This window comes from Schistocerca serialis, chromosome 5 (assembly GCF_023864345.2).
Source record: "Schistocerca serialis cubense isolate TAMUIC-IGC-003099 chromosome 5, iqSchSeri2.2, whole genome shotgun sequence".
In the NCBI taxonomy this organism is placed as follows: domain Eukaryota; kingdom Metazoa; phylum Arthropoda; class Insecta; order Orthoptera; family Acrididae; genus Schistocerca; species Schistocerca serialis.
This window is the reverse complement of record NC_064642.1, coordinates 112064973-112082836: the sequence shown is the minus strand read 5'-3', so window position 1 is coordinate 112082836 and position 17864 is coordinate 112064973. Positions and strand designations below refer to the sequence as shown.

The window sequence follows — 17864 nt, the reverse complement described above, 5'->3', positions numbered from 1 at the left end:
ACTAAGCTGTACAAGGACTATTATTCATCTTGAAGCAGGTTAACGTATTTGTCATAGACTGCATATTTTGGGAAGGAGTGGTAGCTGTAAAGTGAAAGACTATCATGAAAGGTAACATTATGTTTTAGTTTGCTATTGCATAGAACAACTGTTCTTAATAGACTGCTTCATTTTACATGGTGAAACCTACTTCTTGAGGACTGTTTTGTTAAATTATTTAAAAATTAACATTGTAAATTACTCATCTCGATTATAAGATGGGACTTTATAAGATTTCCACTAAGATGTTAATGGACAACGTAAATATTTTCTTTCAGATTCCAAACATAGCTAATGAATGCAAACAAGTAGCACATTCACTTAATTTATTGCGGCAGAGGCGGCCGCGGTGGTCTCGCGGTTAAGGCGCTCAGTCCGGAACCGCGCGACTGCTACGGTCGCAGGTTCGAATCCTGCCTCAGGCATGGATGTGTGTGATGTCCTTAGCTTAGTTAGGTTTAAGTAGTTCTAAGTTCTAGGGGACTGATGACCACAGAAGTTAAGTCCCATAGTACTCAGAGCCATTTGAACCATTTGAACCATTGCGGCAGATCCCACATTGTATAGGTGCAGTTGACAGTAAAAAGGTTACATTCCAGGCACTGAGATCAACAGGAGCCTACCTCAGAGATTACAAAGGCCACAACAGCAGTGTGCTCCTGGCATTCGTTGATACAGATTACAGTTTCCTGCATACCAACATTGGTGCCAATGGTAGAATTAATGAAGGGGCAGTTTTTATCCAAAGCAAACTGTCAGACACGTTCCAGAGCAATAACATGAATGTGTCACCTCCTGAGAATGTGGAGAGTTTTGGTGGACCTGACTTGCCATACATATTTGTAGCAGATGACGCTTTTGCTCTCAAACTGTATATGATGAAATCCTATCCGGAAAGAGGGTTGTCAAAAGAGCAGAGGGTGTTTAATTAATTACATTAAGCAGAGTCTGAAGAGTTGCAGGGAATGCTTTTGGTATAATATCCAATGAATCTGGTATTCTGCTAAAACCCCATTCGTTTAACTTCAAATACGATCGTCACAATGATAAGAACTTGTTGTGCTCCGCACAGTTTTATCATGGAACAGAATCTGAGGTGGTATGTTCCAGGAGGCATGCAGCTGCAGATGCTTTGAAAGCCAGAAATGACTTCAATATGTATTTCAACTCCATAGGTGGTGTCCCTTGGAAAGAAGGGTCCATTGATTCTGGGAGGTGGTGACTAATGTAGAGCTTTAACAAACAGCACCTACTTCTATGTGATATATTTTTGTACAAATTTGGATGTGATAATAATTCACGTATTTTATACCTGTTACATAATAAATAATTTTTTTGTAAATCATTCAATGTTTCTATTCTGGATTTTGCATTCAATATGTGTTGTATACATTAATTGTAATCAACAACCTAACATACTTTCCCAAGCATAATACACACACAAAAGTTGCTTTTGTTATCACTGGAAAAATTTTACAGTTTTCCTTAACAGTAAAGATTTACAGCAGTTGCTATGAGAAACGTATGATGCTGTAAATACTGCCTATGCTATTTTCATGCTGTGGAGGAACATATTTAGAAGGAGATGTTGCCAACCTTTAACTGTCTAGCAGTTGTGCTCATAGCTCACAGTTCTAGAGAAGGGTAAATATAAATAGCTATTACATAATAGGTTGTAGTTTCAATATTTATTCCATGTCTAATAGCACTGATTGAAGGCACATAGTTATTGAGTTCCAGCAATGGTTTGGTCACTACAGTAACATTCCAGATAGTATTAGGAAATAGTGGAACAGTGGATAGTAATGTATTTCTGAAATGATTTGAGAAATATATGAGCTCTAGAACTTTGCTCCGTTAGAACTAAACAGGATAAATATTCCTCATGTTATTTTCTGAAAGTCTTCCACACTTTGTAGTACTTGGCCGTCTTATTATTGACCAACATAAACGATTCACCAACAACACTGAATTATCCTTCAAGAAGTGTTGAAGTGTGCTACATGAATACTGGTTCACTTTAATGTGCATATTATCAGTCTTTAAATATTACCAGTTTACGTAGTTCAGCTACATATTCACTTAGAATCACTGCGAATACTGTGGATAAAAGAATCTGTAAGATGACATATTTTGTATATTCTCATGGGATAATTTTCTAAGGCAACTCATCTTTGAGAAAGGAAGTCTTTACTCCCCAAAACATTGCTGTTGGAGTACTATGTGGTGCACGCCCATGATCTTCCTGTAGGCATCTGTTTAAGTAATGGGGCATTCTGACTATTGCTCCACAGTATATTTATTCCCTCATGAAGTTTGTCGTAAATAATTAATTGCAGTTTAAAAGAAACTATGATGTGTATAAATACAGTACAAGAAGAAAAAGTGACATCTATATTAAGGGTCTCTCTAGGACAAAAAAGGTGTGCACTACGCTGCCACAAAAATTTAGTAAATTACCCAGTGATCTAATATGTCTGACAAACAGCAAAGAAAAATTTGAAAACTAAAGTTTCTCCTTAACTTCTCTTCTATAGAAGAATTTCTGTAATATGTGAAACATGGTGGGTAGGAATTACTAACACATGTATGTATGTACACATATAACTTTCTAAATCTTCAGCATGTAGCCACATTTAAAAGTGAATTTGCAATGTGTGCATAAAATGGTATGTTCTAAATCATTGTAGTTTATCATGCAAACGATCCATGGAACACTAAACTATCACCAGAATATAGACAGCTATATTGCCTGACAATCCCATGACAAAGTTTTAATTCTTCCATGATTGTGACAATTTGAGCTGAATTTGAAGCCAATTATAGGCCTAAAATTTTTCTCATCATTTTTTACTTTATTATACTGAGTTTATCTTTGTTATAGTATGTACTTGATTATAAGTCATTTTCAGTTATACTTGTTGATAACACATTAATAATTTTCTGTTGCTACTGGTTACAAAGATGAAAAAACTGGATGTTAAACATTGCCTCTAGGTATTGATTTTACTCACATTCAATGTAAAATATTGTAGTTGAAAGCTACAGCAACAACTTATGACTTCAAACTAATTCATATGTAAAACATATGGTCACTGAAATTCCTCTAATAAACTGGCAACTAAAAAAAAATTAACCTATTTGCCTTTTAAAATGTACACTATAAGTGGGAGTTGTGGTGCAAATACACACAAATCTTAGAGCCATGTGTCATTTAAGTTGAGCAGTGATTTAGCTTTCAAAATACAGTCAGCAGTACTGTTGCACACAAATCATGCAGCTATCATATTTCATTTGGTCCCTTAGTTATGGTATACAAATTATACAACATTTCTGAGGTTGGTTTACCATGTGTTGCTTTAAGGATTATAGTGCAGCTCACACCAATGATGGACAAATTCAAGAAAGTACGGTATGATTTGACACAGCTGTACCTATAAATGATGATCAAAATATGGCAACACCCATGCCATACCACACAGTTCTTATGATTGACAAAATTTAAAATAATTTGCCAGCTCAAAGGTACATTACTACTGCTGACAGTTATTTTGATAATCCAGGTATCATATAGATACACTGATCTCTACAGAGGTAATAAGGATTTTGTTTATTTCCATGAAAGAATAAAAAACAGCACACGAAATTCACACATTTAATGATTGATTACCACATCATAAACAAGTTTCACAAGTGGCTACATATTTAACAAATATAGCAACATCATTATTGGTATTGGACTGCAGTCTGTAAGCAATCAACTGAAGTGCACTATATAATCTCACTCACTTCTCTTTCTTTTTCCTGGTACAGCATTCTGCCTTACACTCGTCGTTGCTGGCGGCATGATTTCAACTACAATGTCCATTTCTTCTGCAAAGTCGATATCATTATTCCACTATTTGTAGAAGATTCCACAGAATCGTTTTCATTAGAACTTTCATCTATCTGAAGTATACAAAACAATGACTTAAATAAAAGTATTCAGCTTTGCGTGTTAGGAAGGTATAAACAAAAATTACACTGTATAAGCATGTGAGAATAAATGCACACTTGTAACAGTAAATAGTAGTAGTAGTAGTAGTAGTACTTGCTCAGCAGATGCAAAAAATGGACTTGGATGGGTTGCATAGCGTATGTTGCCAAAGAACATCAAAATCGGATTTTAAAAAAATATGGAGATATAAAGTCCAAATTAAGATTACAAATGAAGTCATCTGTGCACTCTGTCTGCTGGTAAATATTGAATTCAACCAATTAACAACAGTATACATAACATGAAAAAAGGAGAACCATGCATACTTACAAATGAAATACAGAGACAGACAGTATAAGTGAAAAACGAAGTCTTCAGTCTTACACAAGTGCAGATTCACATATAAAGGTGAAATTTCTCGAGAAAGTAATACTCCCATCCTCACTAGTGCACTCAGTTTGAATTTAAATCACAAAATGTTGCACTTAGATGTTATGTATGATGCTACTATGTAAATACCCACTCCATGCAACCATCATGCTACTGCCAGAACAGCAAAGAACTGGTTCACAGTATACTAGACATTTATTTCAAAAGGCTATAAATAGTTGGCAATTTGAATATAACGACAAAATTAAGCAGAAAATATTTCTAAACACTTATCAGTGGACATCATAATACTTAACATTGGGACAAAGTCGGTTTTAAGTAAATGTACAAACATGGAAACTGTAACCGTGCTCTGCTGACAGGGTGGATGAAGGTAAAGATGTTGCCACGCTATTTCGTGGTAGGTAACGTTCGTCCATAAATTCCAGATTGTGGAAATACCACACAGCTGGCATACACACCTGAAAAATTATTCGGAACGATTTAAGAAATGTGCTGCACTTTGGTTTTTGGTCACAGTGTACAGTAAAATACCAGTACATACTCAAGTAATTAATAAACCAATAGATGAATAGTGAATACCTAAATCATCTGCTCTTGTTGAAGTCTCACACTCTCTTTTCTCTTGATGTTTTCTACATTATACATTTCATGCATGTTATAAAATTTCGTTTGACACTCTTTTGGGTTGCTCAATTAAGGTCTAACATCCACCACTTTAGGAAAAAACGCGTGGGAGATCTTCTGTACGACAATGTTTGTTTTAATAATTCCTTCTTTTTACATTGTACAGGCATTGTTCTTTCATTGCTTGAATCAAAACAAACATTTGTTCCTTCAACTATGCTATAGCTATGTTGCAACCAAATGAAGTCTGAACTTAGTGGGAATAATCTGCTTTGCGAGGCACATGGTCAAAACATCACAGACCTTATTTTATATTTCACATGATGCAATGGCTGCACGTGTTTGTCGACAAAGAGTTTTATTACGATTTATCTCACTGTATCATGAATTTCTACAGCTGTGTGTCCTTATTACAAATGAGTGATTATAAAGAATATCTGAATGCTATAATCAGATTTCTGTCATGTAGTTTAAGAAAAAATCTTTTATTTAATTACTTAAAGACTACGTCCATTATTTTAACATGGCATAACTACACAAATATGTAAACAAACGACTCAAGATCTACACTGTCGAATTAATGAAAGTGGTATGGGAGTAGATCCACCTAATGGCAGTTGCTGAAGGTTGTAGGTGTTGGTAGGGTTAGTGACTTAGTGTGAGAAAGATTGTTAAATGCGTTTTAAGTTTTTCGTACCTTAAACATAAGTTGATATGAGAGTGTGACAACAAGGAGTTTCCTGGTTTAAGTTCACTTATGTGAGTGGTGGTGGGGGCATGTCTGTGTATGTAATTCGTGGCTATAGAAACCCAACTTTATAGCAAAAAATGTTAATTTTATCTTCTACATCTAACTTTGCAACTCACAGTGAACTGCATGGCAGAGGATCATTACACATACCAATTATTAGGTTTTCTTCCTGTTCCATTCAGGTATGGAGCATGGGAAGAATGATTGTTTGAATGCCTCTGTGTGTACAGTAATTATTCTAATGTTATCCTCTTGATCCCTATGTGTGCGATATGTAGGGGATTGTAGTATACTCTAGAATTATCATTTAAAGCCAGTTCTTGAAAGTTTGTTGAGAGACTTTCTCAGCATAGTTTACATCTATCTTCAAGTGTCTTCCATTTCAGCTTCTTCAGTATCTCTGTGGCACTCTCCCATAGATCAAACAAACCTGTGACCATTTGTGCTGCTCTTCTCTGTATATGTTCAATACACCTCATTAGTCCAATTTGGTACAGATCCCATTAACTTGAGCAATACTCTCAAATGTGTTTCTCAAGTGATTTGTAAGCAATCTCCTTTGTAGACTGACTGCACTTCTGCAGCATTCTATCAACAAACCGAAGTCTGGGATCTGCTTTATCACGACTGAGCAAATGTGCTCATTCCATTTGATGTTCCTACAAAATGTTACACTCAGGTATTTGTATGATTTGGTTGAATCCAACAGTGGCTCACTGATATTGTAGTCAGAGAATACTACATTTTTTTAGTTTTGCGAAGTGTACAAGTTTACATTTCTGAACATTTAAAGCAGGTTGTAAATCTTTTCACCACTTTGAAATCTTATCGAGATCTGACTGAATATTTATGCAGATTCTTTCAGATATTATTTCATAATAGATTACTGCACCATCTGTCTGAGGTTACTATTAATATTGTCAGTAAGGTCATTAACACACAACTTGAACAGCAAGGATCGCAATACACTTCTATGGGGAACACCCAAAGTTAATTCTACATCTGACCATGACTCTCCATCCAAGAAAACAAGCTGCATTCACCCTACCAAAAAGTCCTGTCTAGTCACAAATTTCGTTTGATATCCCATATGATCATAGTCTTAACAATACACATAGGTGTAGTATATAAATAAATAGTTGGTAACGTGGCAAAATGTTCTTATACCTTGTGGTAGGAACTCATAACACCGCTTCATTTGCATAAAGACAGCTGGTTTGTTTCAGCAGCAATTTCCAGCTCTCACATGCCTGCACTGAGGTACAGTTACCGTTACACAAGCAGCGATACTGTGAAGACAGCTTACTGTGGATATTACGACCCCATAGAAAAGCAGTTTGTCAAACTTAATTATGTTTGGCAAATGTTTGACTGTGTACACCAATGATTGAGACATTTGTCAGACACGGTGTGTTTGGCATATTTAGGGGAAATGATGATCTACAGCAGCTCTGACAAGATGGCGGACGTTATTTGTGTTGACGTTTACCGCACATGTGTATCGAGAAAGAGTTTTATTATGATTTATCTCACTGTATCATGAGTTTCGACAGCTACAAAAAGTATGATGAAGGCCAAAAATGAAATAACACTTTCAGTTACCAAAATGAGCCGTGTTGTGCCTATTACACAGGAATAGGTCAAGAAGGAAATCTATAGGCCTATTCTACGCACAACATACAAGAGGAGATCAATAACAAATTGAAGCTCTCTGGTTCTTCTACAGACAATGTATATTTTCCCGTGTTGTTGTATTTTAATGAACTGTCATTAAAGGACCAAGGAAAAGAAAATAAATTTTTACATACTAGTGTCTTATTTTTCTATGTGAGGGCAAAATATCTTATTTATTAAAAATTTGACTGTCCATTCAGAGAAAGTTGAGTTAATCATCAGTTTCTGAGCAGCATTTTCTTTAGCAGATTTTCATGAGCATGATCATAGCCACCTTTACAGAAGCCAGTGTCGTGAGAAGTGGCAACACTGTGAAGATGGCCTACTGAACTAATCCAGTTCTATGTACATTGTAAATGTTTGGCTTCGTTTGCTGTGAGATATGGTGCTTTTGTTACAGTAAACTGTATCTCTGTAAATCGAAAGATAGTTGCCCTGTTTATATAGGTGAGCTTTCTGACTGATAAATTTTCATAGAAACGAAGTGTAATGTGTGGAACCCATTAGATTAACAGGTGATATTCAACATATACAGAGAAGGGCAGTACGAATGGCCACAGGTTTGTTTGATCCATGGGAGTGTGTCATAGAGATGTTGAAGGAACAGAACTGGAAAACTCTTGAAGAAAGGCATAACCTATTACAAGAAAGTCTATTAAAAAAGTTTCAAGAACTGGCTTTAGATGATAATTTCAGGAATATACCACAGTCTCCTAAGTATCACTCACATAGGGATTGTGAGGATAAGATTAGAATAATTACTGCATGCATAAAGGCATTCAGTCATTCTTCCTGTGCTCCATACGAGGTCTGCCTGAAAAAAACTCTGGAACTTTGTCCACAAAATTTTTCTACGCTAACCTTTTACTTATTGTACATGGTCTCCTTCGAAATACTTACCTCTTGATACTTCGCTCCCAACACCGTTTCCACTTCCCAAAGCGGTACGCCTTTTGCTGTATAGCATGAAGCGCAGTCTGCGAATTCTCTTTAATCTCCTCTGTCTCCTGATAGCCTTGTCACATCCTTGTGTATTTTCCTCTCCATGTCTTGCCTAGCTGCAGAAAACTATGGTTTGACCACTACTGGTTCTTCTGGTGTGGTGTGAATGAAATGTTCCATGATGTGTCATGTCTTCACCTGCGCCTTTGCTGTTGACAGGATCCCTGGAGATTCTTGTACTATTGCTGTGCCAGTCATCGTTTTCGCCTACTACTGTGTCTACTGCTTTCTGCAGTAGTCCTCTCTTAATATCAACTGCAAAGTCGAAACTGTGTAAAAAAATCAGCACGTTGAATTGGCTTGGTGATATCAGCTATCAATAAATTCCATATCATGTGCTCTTTGAAAGCGAAGATCTAAACCAATGATATGCTTCCATATGCTTAGATTGCTGACGTATTTGCTCCTGTTAAATGTAGAGGAGTGGCTGTGCAGTCCAATTGGAACAATCCTTCAGGTAACACTCAGACATGTGAACCCATATCTACCAGAAACTCCTTTTGGGAGTATCTGCCTGTTATGAATAGTAGCTTTGCCTAATTTGTCAAAGTTGTGAATCCTACCCTCACATCCTGATAGTGGCTGTAAAAAAGTGCTGCCCTTGACAACTGAAATTTTCATAACCAGATGATGCTGCGATGTGGTGACACCTTGTGCATATTACTTCTGTGCTGGCTACCAGCTCGAGGCTGCCTAGCTGGTTGCCTGTTGCTTCCAGTATGCAGAACATAGTATCCTGTTGGAAAATTCTGTTCAGACTTGCCATCTGTATTCTTGATGGATGTGGAGCCAATTTCGTGACTGCAGATATCTTCTTCCGTTGCACACCCAGTTGTGCACCAGGGAGATTACATTTTGCGAAAGCCTCCTGCGAACCTGGCATTGAAGGGGCGATAGGCGAACAAATGACATATTTCTGCCGGCAACTTAATGTTTGTATGTAACAACTGAGCGTCCTAGAGAGGTTGTTGAATGTGTTTGGTTACTGACATGATGTGAAGCATTTGCGAGTCTTCTCAGTGAATCTTTGGTGAAACCAACACCACGAAAATCTGTTTGTTCATCAATGTTTATCATTTTGCACGTGGTTTCGACCCCAGCCGTTGCTGTCACTACCTTCTCCTGTGCGCTGTTTGTTATTCAGTGCTGCCACCTGTGCAGCCAAACTGTGAACTGCATCCCCCAACTGTTCCATTGTGAGGGCTTGCGCCTCGCTCATGTGCTGATTCAATTCTGACGTGCTCAGTCCAGAGCTCTAAATCGAAATAATTCCACCTACAACGTTGTTTGCTTTGAATTCGATGCATGCCGCCATTGCTTCTGCTCTTTCTGCCGGCACTTTTTGTCCATGACCAAAATGATTTTCATATTTTTGGGGAGTCTTTTAATCCACTTTGTGTGTAGTGATTGTTCTTGTGTTAAGTCTATTCCTGATAGAGAATGAAGTTCGTGTAGAAGTTGACATGGTGATCTATTGCCTAAACTGTTGTCTGCCATCAGCCCTGCAGCCTGAGCTCTGGAGAGGGGGCAAAGATTTTTTTTTTTTTAGACCCGTTTTGTTGTGGAAAAGCGAAACCTCTTTGGCGAGAATTATTTGCAATTTATTTAGGTGTGCCACAACACAATGAAACTGCATGTCATTATCGATTTCGTGCTGGCAAAAATGCTTTCTGCTTGTAAGACGTCCAGAAAGCTTGTAATTTCATTTGTTACACTGTCCTACCTTGCGTAGTTGGTTGTAGTAGACGCGGTTGTTGTTGTATTGTGTGTGTGGGGGGGGGGGGGGGGAGGCGGCGGAGGGGGAGCAGGGTCAGCACTCATACTGGCGTTGAAGTGTGGAGGCAGCATGTTGCCGTCGTCCTCTCCATTTATCCCTCCTTTGTCTAGTGAAGTCGACATTTCTCGTTATAATCAGGATCATCTCTATAGGAATGCTTAGTGCAAAGGCGAGGTTGATGCACATACCCTGGATAGCTTTATTAGAATCACAATTACAAGAGGTACAAGTATGAAAGATATACAACACTTTCTAGTTGGAGTCATTTGCTACAGTCGATTGTTCGGTCCCCACACGCCGTTTCCGAAGTTTCAGGTTACCCATCCAGACCATTGCGAGCGCAAATTTAAGCGGCTCGCCAGAGAAAGTGACGCTAAACGTGTTCTTCTTTTGGTTTCCTCAAACCGAACAAGAGAGCGATATAAAAATTGGACATGGGACAGTAGTAAGGGTAGAACCCGAGCCGTAGGCTGAGTAATGTCGTACGTTATCAGCTACGATAGGAGAACAACTGATACGTTGTATCTTGCGCCGCGCACTACGCCCTGCTTGACTACCTTCAGGGCTAATTAATTCGGAAAAGACGCAACGTATCGAACGTTTTTCTTAACATTTATTTCTCAGCACAACCTACCCTGCAGCACCTTTACAAGCTTTTCAAACTGCTTCCGACTACCCCGTATAGACATTTTCCCAACATCGCCATATTTCTTTCGATCGATGTGTGTGAGTTTTGAGACATAACTGGTTATGGAACAGTATGCCCTGAACTATTTTCAATGCCTCTGGTCCGACTAAGATGTTCGGAAAAGTTCCATTTCTTGTTTAACTAACGCCGGATCTGCAATTTGCTTTTTAAATATTCCAAGGCTGTCAATTTTTGTAAATTGTTTAGGTCGCAAAAAAACAATTTTTACAACGTTTCTCGATGCACTCCTGAATATACAATTCATATCTTACAAACACTATGATCTTTGAGTGTGTCGGAAATCGGAGGGAGCGATGAACGGCAAATGTTTACATTGGAATTGGAGTTGATGTAATGTTTTGTACCACGATAACTCCCATTTCGGCCGAGTTGTTATGGTTCAGATTTTGTTGTTGAACAGTGATTGGGTGTTGTGTTCTACATAGTACAACGAGCTGCTGAGATGGCCAATTCTACAAAAGCTTCCAAGGTAATATGATGCAATGATTTTTCTTATATTTCACTGTTGAAGCTACCTACGGTTGTAATAATATAATTTTGGTTAAAAACAGACTACATAAAACTATTAGAAAGCTGGTGCTGTGAAGTGTAGCCACGGTATTTAAACACTTGTACACAGAAAAGAAACAGAATTGGCTGTGCTGATCACTTACCTGCAGTACTGTCAAAGACCAAAATGTTAGAGTGTAAAGTTAATTGAAACCAAGGAAACACACATGTCTTTTTATTAACACTGCTCACTGTTGGGTCAGTAATTTGCAGCACTTGAGGGACATAATATGATACAAAGTTATGGTGCTGCAATGTTGTAAATATTTTATGAACACACCATTGAATTAATATGTAGTGCAAAAGACAGTAGGTGCAATGAGAGTTCAAGAGCTGTTTTCTGATGTATCGTTCTTGTATGTATGATGAACAAGTAAATTTGACTTTGTGTGAGAACTGGCTGTGCACATTGGTTTTAACATAAATGTTGTGTACTTAATTGAATGTGGTCAGATGTAGGCGAGTGTTAATGCTTTGATTGAAAAATGATGGCATTCCGGTTTCACTTATTATTTAGGTGTTTTAAATGTTTTTCCTGGGGGTTTTATGAAATCATGTAAGAAAAGGCTACCTTTTCCTGGAACGTGTCAATACATAACTCAAAAAATGCAGATACAAATTTGATAATAACAATTCTTTTGATCAGTAATTACAGGTTATGCTAACGAAGTGCAAGATATGAACAGTACCTATGCTAGTTACATCATAATACACATAAAGATAATCTTTATAGAGACAAATTCAATGTATAGAGTTTTTAATAGTTGCACATGAAATGATATGGTCTATTGTGTGATAAGTAATGTATTTTATTGGTGAGACATCAGTTGTTAACTCATCTAAATGCCTTAATTTCGTGTAAGTTGTGATTCAAAGTAATATGGCTTCTTCTACTGGGTGAGGATGGAGTGGGTGAGTATTTGGAATGTGATTTTGTACAAACATATTTAAAAATCTGTATTATTATGCAGATGATGTGCATTAGAACCAATTGTAATAAAATAACAGCATTAATAGTACATAAAACAGTTAGAGACTCACAGTCAAAAATTATAGTGAACAACACATGCTAAGCAGTTATGATGACAACCAAAGAGCAAGAGTAGAATGTCTTCTAGATGGATACATTAGATTTAAATTCACAGAACATAGTACAAAAACACAGACAAAAATGTTTTAAAAATCTTGAGGGTTGTTAAAATATTGTGTGGACAGAGGTGTTTTAATTTCAAATTTAAGTTAGAGATCAAATTTGAGGAAATTGTTTGGGAAGCTACTGCTAACAAGTATGGTATGTAATGAATATTTTGGTGACTTAGGAGGCTGAGATATAAATCCCCATCCAGTCACCCATGTATATCCATACATTTCAGGCTGAAGAATATTCATAGTTTCAACTGTCAGCTAATTTTCTAAACAGCTTTTCATGAGATATATGGAACTTTTATTAAATTATTTGTCACACATGATTTTCACCTTTTCTGTTACTCTTTCATCTGTCAAAAAATACTGTGACCATTCCTGCCACCCTTCTTTGTGTTCAATCGTTTTGCCTTCTTTGTCTGACCTGACCCTGATCCCACACAATGCTGCAATTTCCTGTAAGTGCTTAAAAGCAATATATTTGGTAAACACTGCAGTTTGCCAGTATCCTATATGCACTACTGGCCATTAAAATTGCTACACCAAGAAGAAATGCAGATGATAAGCGGGTATTCATTGGACAAATATATTATACTAGAACTGACATGTGATTACATGCCGGCCGCGGTGGTCTAGCGGTTCTGGGCGCTCAGTCCGGAGCCGCGCGACTGCTACGGTCGCAGGTTCGAATCCTGCCTCGGGCATGGATGTGTGTGATGTCTTTAGGTTAGTTAGGTTTAAGTAGTTCTAAGTTCTAGGGGACTGATGACCATAGATGTTAAGTCCCATAGTGCGCAGAGCCATTTGAACCATTTTGTGATTACATTTTCATGCAATTTGGGTGCACAGATCCTGAGAAATCAGTACCCAGAACAACCACCTCTGGCCGTAATAACGGCCTTGATATGCCTGGGCATTGAGTCAAACAGAGATTGGATGGCGTGTACAGGTACAGCTGCCCATGCAGCTTCAACACGATACCACAGTTCATCAAGAGTAGTGATTGGCGTATTGTGATGAGCCAGTTGCTCGGCCACCATTGACCAGACGTTTTCAATTGGTGAGAGATCTGCAGAATGTACTGGCCAGGGCAGCAGTCGAACATTTTCTGTATCCAGGAAGGCCTGTACAGGACCTGCAACATGCGATCGTGCGTTATCCTGCTGAAATGTAGGGTTTCGCAGGGATCGGATGATAGGTAGAGCTACGGGTCATAACACATCTGAAATGTAACGTCCACTGTTCAAAGCGCCGTTAATGCGAACAAGAGGTGACCGAGACGTGTAACCAATGGCACCCCATACCATCACGCTGGGTGATATGCCAATATGGCGATGACGAATACATGCTTCCAATATGCATTCACCGTGATGTCGCCAAACACGGATGTGGCCATCATGATGCTGTAAACAGAACCTGGATTCATCCAAAAAAATGACGTTTTGCCATTCGTGCACCCAGGTTCGTCGTTGAGTACACCATCGCAGGCGCTCCTGTCTGTGATGCAGCGTCAAGGGTAACCGCAGCTATGGTCTCCGAGCTGATAGACCATGCTGCTGCAGATGTCGTCGAACTGTTTGTGCAGGTGGTTATTGTCTTGCAAACGTTCCCATCTGTTGACTCAGGGATCGAGACGTGGCTGCACGATCTGTTACATCCTTGCAGATAAGATGCCTGTCATCTCAATTGTTAGTGATACGAGGCCGTTGGGATCGAGCACGGCATTCCATATTACCCTCCTGAACCCACCGATTCCATATTCTGCTAACAGTCATTGGATCTCGACCAACACGAGCAGCAATGTCGCGATATGATAAACCTCAATCGTGATAGGTACAATCCGACCTTTATCAAAGTCGGGAATGTGATGGTACGCATTTCTCCTACTTACACGAGGCATCACAACAATGTTTCAGTAGGCAACGCCCGTCAATTGCTGTTTGTGTATGAGAAACCGGTTGGAAACTTTCCTCATGTCAGCACATTGTAGGTGTCGCCACCAGCGCCAACTTTGTGTGAATGCTCTTAAAAGCTAATCATTTGCATATCACAGCATCATCTTCCTGTCAGTTAAATTTAGCATCTGTAGCACGTCATCTTCATGGTGTAGCAATTTTAATGGCCAGTAGCATATAAACAAAAACTGCTATTTCGGTTACCTACACGTGAGCTTACATGATAATTCCACTTCACTTATCTGTCCATTGTTACTTCCATTACAAGTCTGTTTATAAATGCAACTCATTTCTTATACAGTCAAGTGCTATTATATTTGTACATCCTATAAGACGTACAACACTGTATTACGAAGTAGTTGTGAGTCATTGCTTTTGACTGACATTTTCTCAAGTTCTAATGGGTAACACTATTTTTCTAAGGAGATAATATTTCCTCGTAGATAACTGTTTGATATACAAAACTCTGAGATGGCTCGAACTTCTTTCCAATGAATCATTCATATGTAATATGAACATCAATGGCCCTGTTGCATTTCTCTAACACTGCTTTTGCTTCTGCATTGATAGATGACACTATTGGGGATACCATGTTGAATTCTGCATGGTAAGAAATTTTCAGTCTAATTGTGATCCTGGTTTATCAGTCCATAAAAATGTCTCATATGTTATTGATGTCATTGAATCCATCTAGTTACCCTCTGTCCATAAGCATCAAGACATTGTTCATGGAAAAGCATTATTAAGGATTAACATGACAGGCTTATCCGACATAAAAAATAAAAATGAAAAACACTCAGAAATATTCAGCATGTAAGCTGCTTAACAACATGTACAAATAGTTTTGCAATGTGAATGTAAAATGACTCGTTCCACATAACTACAATTTATCGTGCAAAATTATCAGTGGAACTAACTACATACTGGTGGACACAGATAACGTCATTTTGTTCCAGATAGATTGATCCCTGAAAACATTCTAGAATTTTAGTATAAATGGAAATGAGTGACAGCATGTTTTTAGATGGGTGTGATCTGTGCTCTTTTCCAATTGGTGGTAAGTTTTCTTACTCAAGTTATCTGAAGAATATTATGGTCAAGAGTGGATTTAATCATAAATTTTGTATATAACTTGACAGGCACGCTGTCAGGCCCTGGGAGATTTAAACTTTTTTAACACTACTAGTGCTACTTACTAAGTCACTTATACACACATTGATACAGCAGCTGAATGCTGGAAACTATCCTTGATTTTTCTTTGATGGAAGAAATAGTGAGATCCATTAAATTTTTGGCGTACTGCCACATGCATTCTATTTTGTCTCCATATATTTCTGGTGTATAACTTTCAGCCAAAACATTAGGAGAATAAATATAAGTGTCTGCATTCCTGAAATTTAAAGGAGCAGTCATTCCAAAATGCAATGATTGATGGACCAAGTCAGAATTCAACATTTTGGCCTTTGTTTCTGATGAACATTGGTCGCTGTCTGGTTGTGAAGTATCCACAAACAAATTTCCGTGCTCATAGGGCTTTTGGAGAAGCACCATGATAGTGTTGTATTCCAGTACTTATTGTAGTTTCACACATTGTCCTACTTGTCCTTTTGGTTAATGTTAGGCCTAATATATATTTACATTTGTGCTACACTTTGTAGCTGTAGTGCAGTAAACATCATTTCTTAAAGAAACTTCCTGGTATTGATTCTATGTCAAAGGGGGTCTGTATTCTGCCAGGTGTATATGTAAGTATGTGGAGTTTAACTGACTCTTCACTTGAGCCACAGTCCCACCACATGTTCTTTGCTCAAACTGAATGATTCTAGTAGCTGCCTGAGAAACGAAGTAGCCTCTACCAAGTCCGTTTTAATGAACATGATGACATTTTTGTTTATTTTTGTAGCCGTGTGTGCCTTGGTGCTCATTGTTGATACAGATTTGTCTTGATCAGTGAGCCAAGTCTCTATGTGAACATAATCAAAACAATATAGTATGAAACGTACCTACAGATAGCTATGACCAGTCACTTATTTGGTCACAGCTGTCTGTAGTTATATATAATTTAATATACAGTCATAGTGTTCAGTGATATCTATGATGGATAAGCTCAATTTGAAGTATGTCCCTAGATCACCTTGTTTGTTGTTTATGATGAACAGTGTTGTGAACGATCTGTTCTGTGTAGGTTTTTGGAACCTTTTTTGTATAATTAATGTGCACATTGGAGTGCTTCAATTATTCCATATATTTTCTGAAGTATAGATTGGCTTTTTAGCTTCTTCTGCTCCCAAAACTTTTTCAGCTTTCTGAAGTGGCTGACCTTCCTTCTTAGATTAGATTTACTTTCATTCCAATTGATCCGTAGTGAGGAGGTCCTCCTGGATGTGGAACATGTCAGAAAAACAACAATACATGACAAATATTTACAACTAAAACAAATAAACTAATGTACCATTCCACAGGTCCCAAGTGGAATGATCGTCATTTTTAATGAACACTAAGAGTCATTTTACAAATACTATTGCACTGAATTTAAAATAAAAAACGTTTTTTATTTATTTATAAGGTAATAAACATGTAATACAACTACTGTAATACTTATTTACAATGAACACATTACTGCACTGAAATGGTGCAGAAGTTAGATTATACTTACACACACACACACACACACACACACACACACACACACAAATTTTCAGTGAACACATTACTGCACTGAAATTGTGCAGAAGTTATGTTGTACTTATATACAAATCAGTTGGTTTTACTAAGAAATTCATCAATGGAGTAGAAGGAGTTGGCCACCAATAAATCCTTTAGGCTTCTCTTAAACTGAATTTCATTGGTTGTTGAGCTTTTTATGGCTGCTGGCAAGTTATTGAAAATGTGTGTTCCTGAATAATGCACACCTTTTTGTACAAGACTAAGTGACTTTAAATTCTTGTGAAGATTATTCTTATTTCTAGTATTGATTCCATGAATTGAGCTGTTGGTTTGAAAAAGTGATATATTTTTAATGACAAATTTCATTAAGGAATAAATATACTGGGAAGCTGTAGTTAGTATCCCTAGTTCCCTAAACAGGCTTCTGCAGGATGTTCTTGAGTTCACACCACATATAATTCTTACTGCACGTTTTTGTGCCCGGAAAACTTTAGCTTGGCTTGATGAATTACCCCAAAAAATAATCCCATATGACATTATGGAATGAAAGTAAGCATAGTATGCCAGCTTTTTCATTTTTATATCCCCTACGTCTGACAAAATTC

The 17864-nt window shown here is 37.7% G+C and overlaps 1 protein-coding gene across 3 annotated transcripts in view; it reads left to right on the top strand.

The window, feature by feature from the left end:
- Positions 1-11190: 11190 nt before the first annotated feature.
- The window catches only part of LOC126481319 (3'-5' exoribonuclease 1-like), a 103211-nt gene continuing 96537 nt past the window's right edge, over positions 11191-17864 (top strand). For all 3 annotated transcript variants that reach the window (XM_050104982.1, XM_050104981.1, XM_050104980.1), the window contains exon 1: positions 11191-11414. In XM_050104982.1, the coding sequence (XP_049960939.1) occupies positions 11388-11414 (27 nt within the window). In that variant the 5' untranslated portion in view covers positions 11191-11387. The remainder of the gene's footprint in view (positions 11415-17864) is intronic.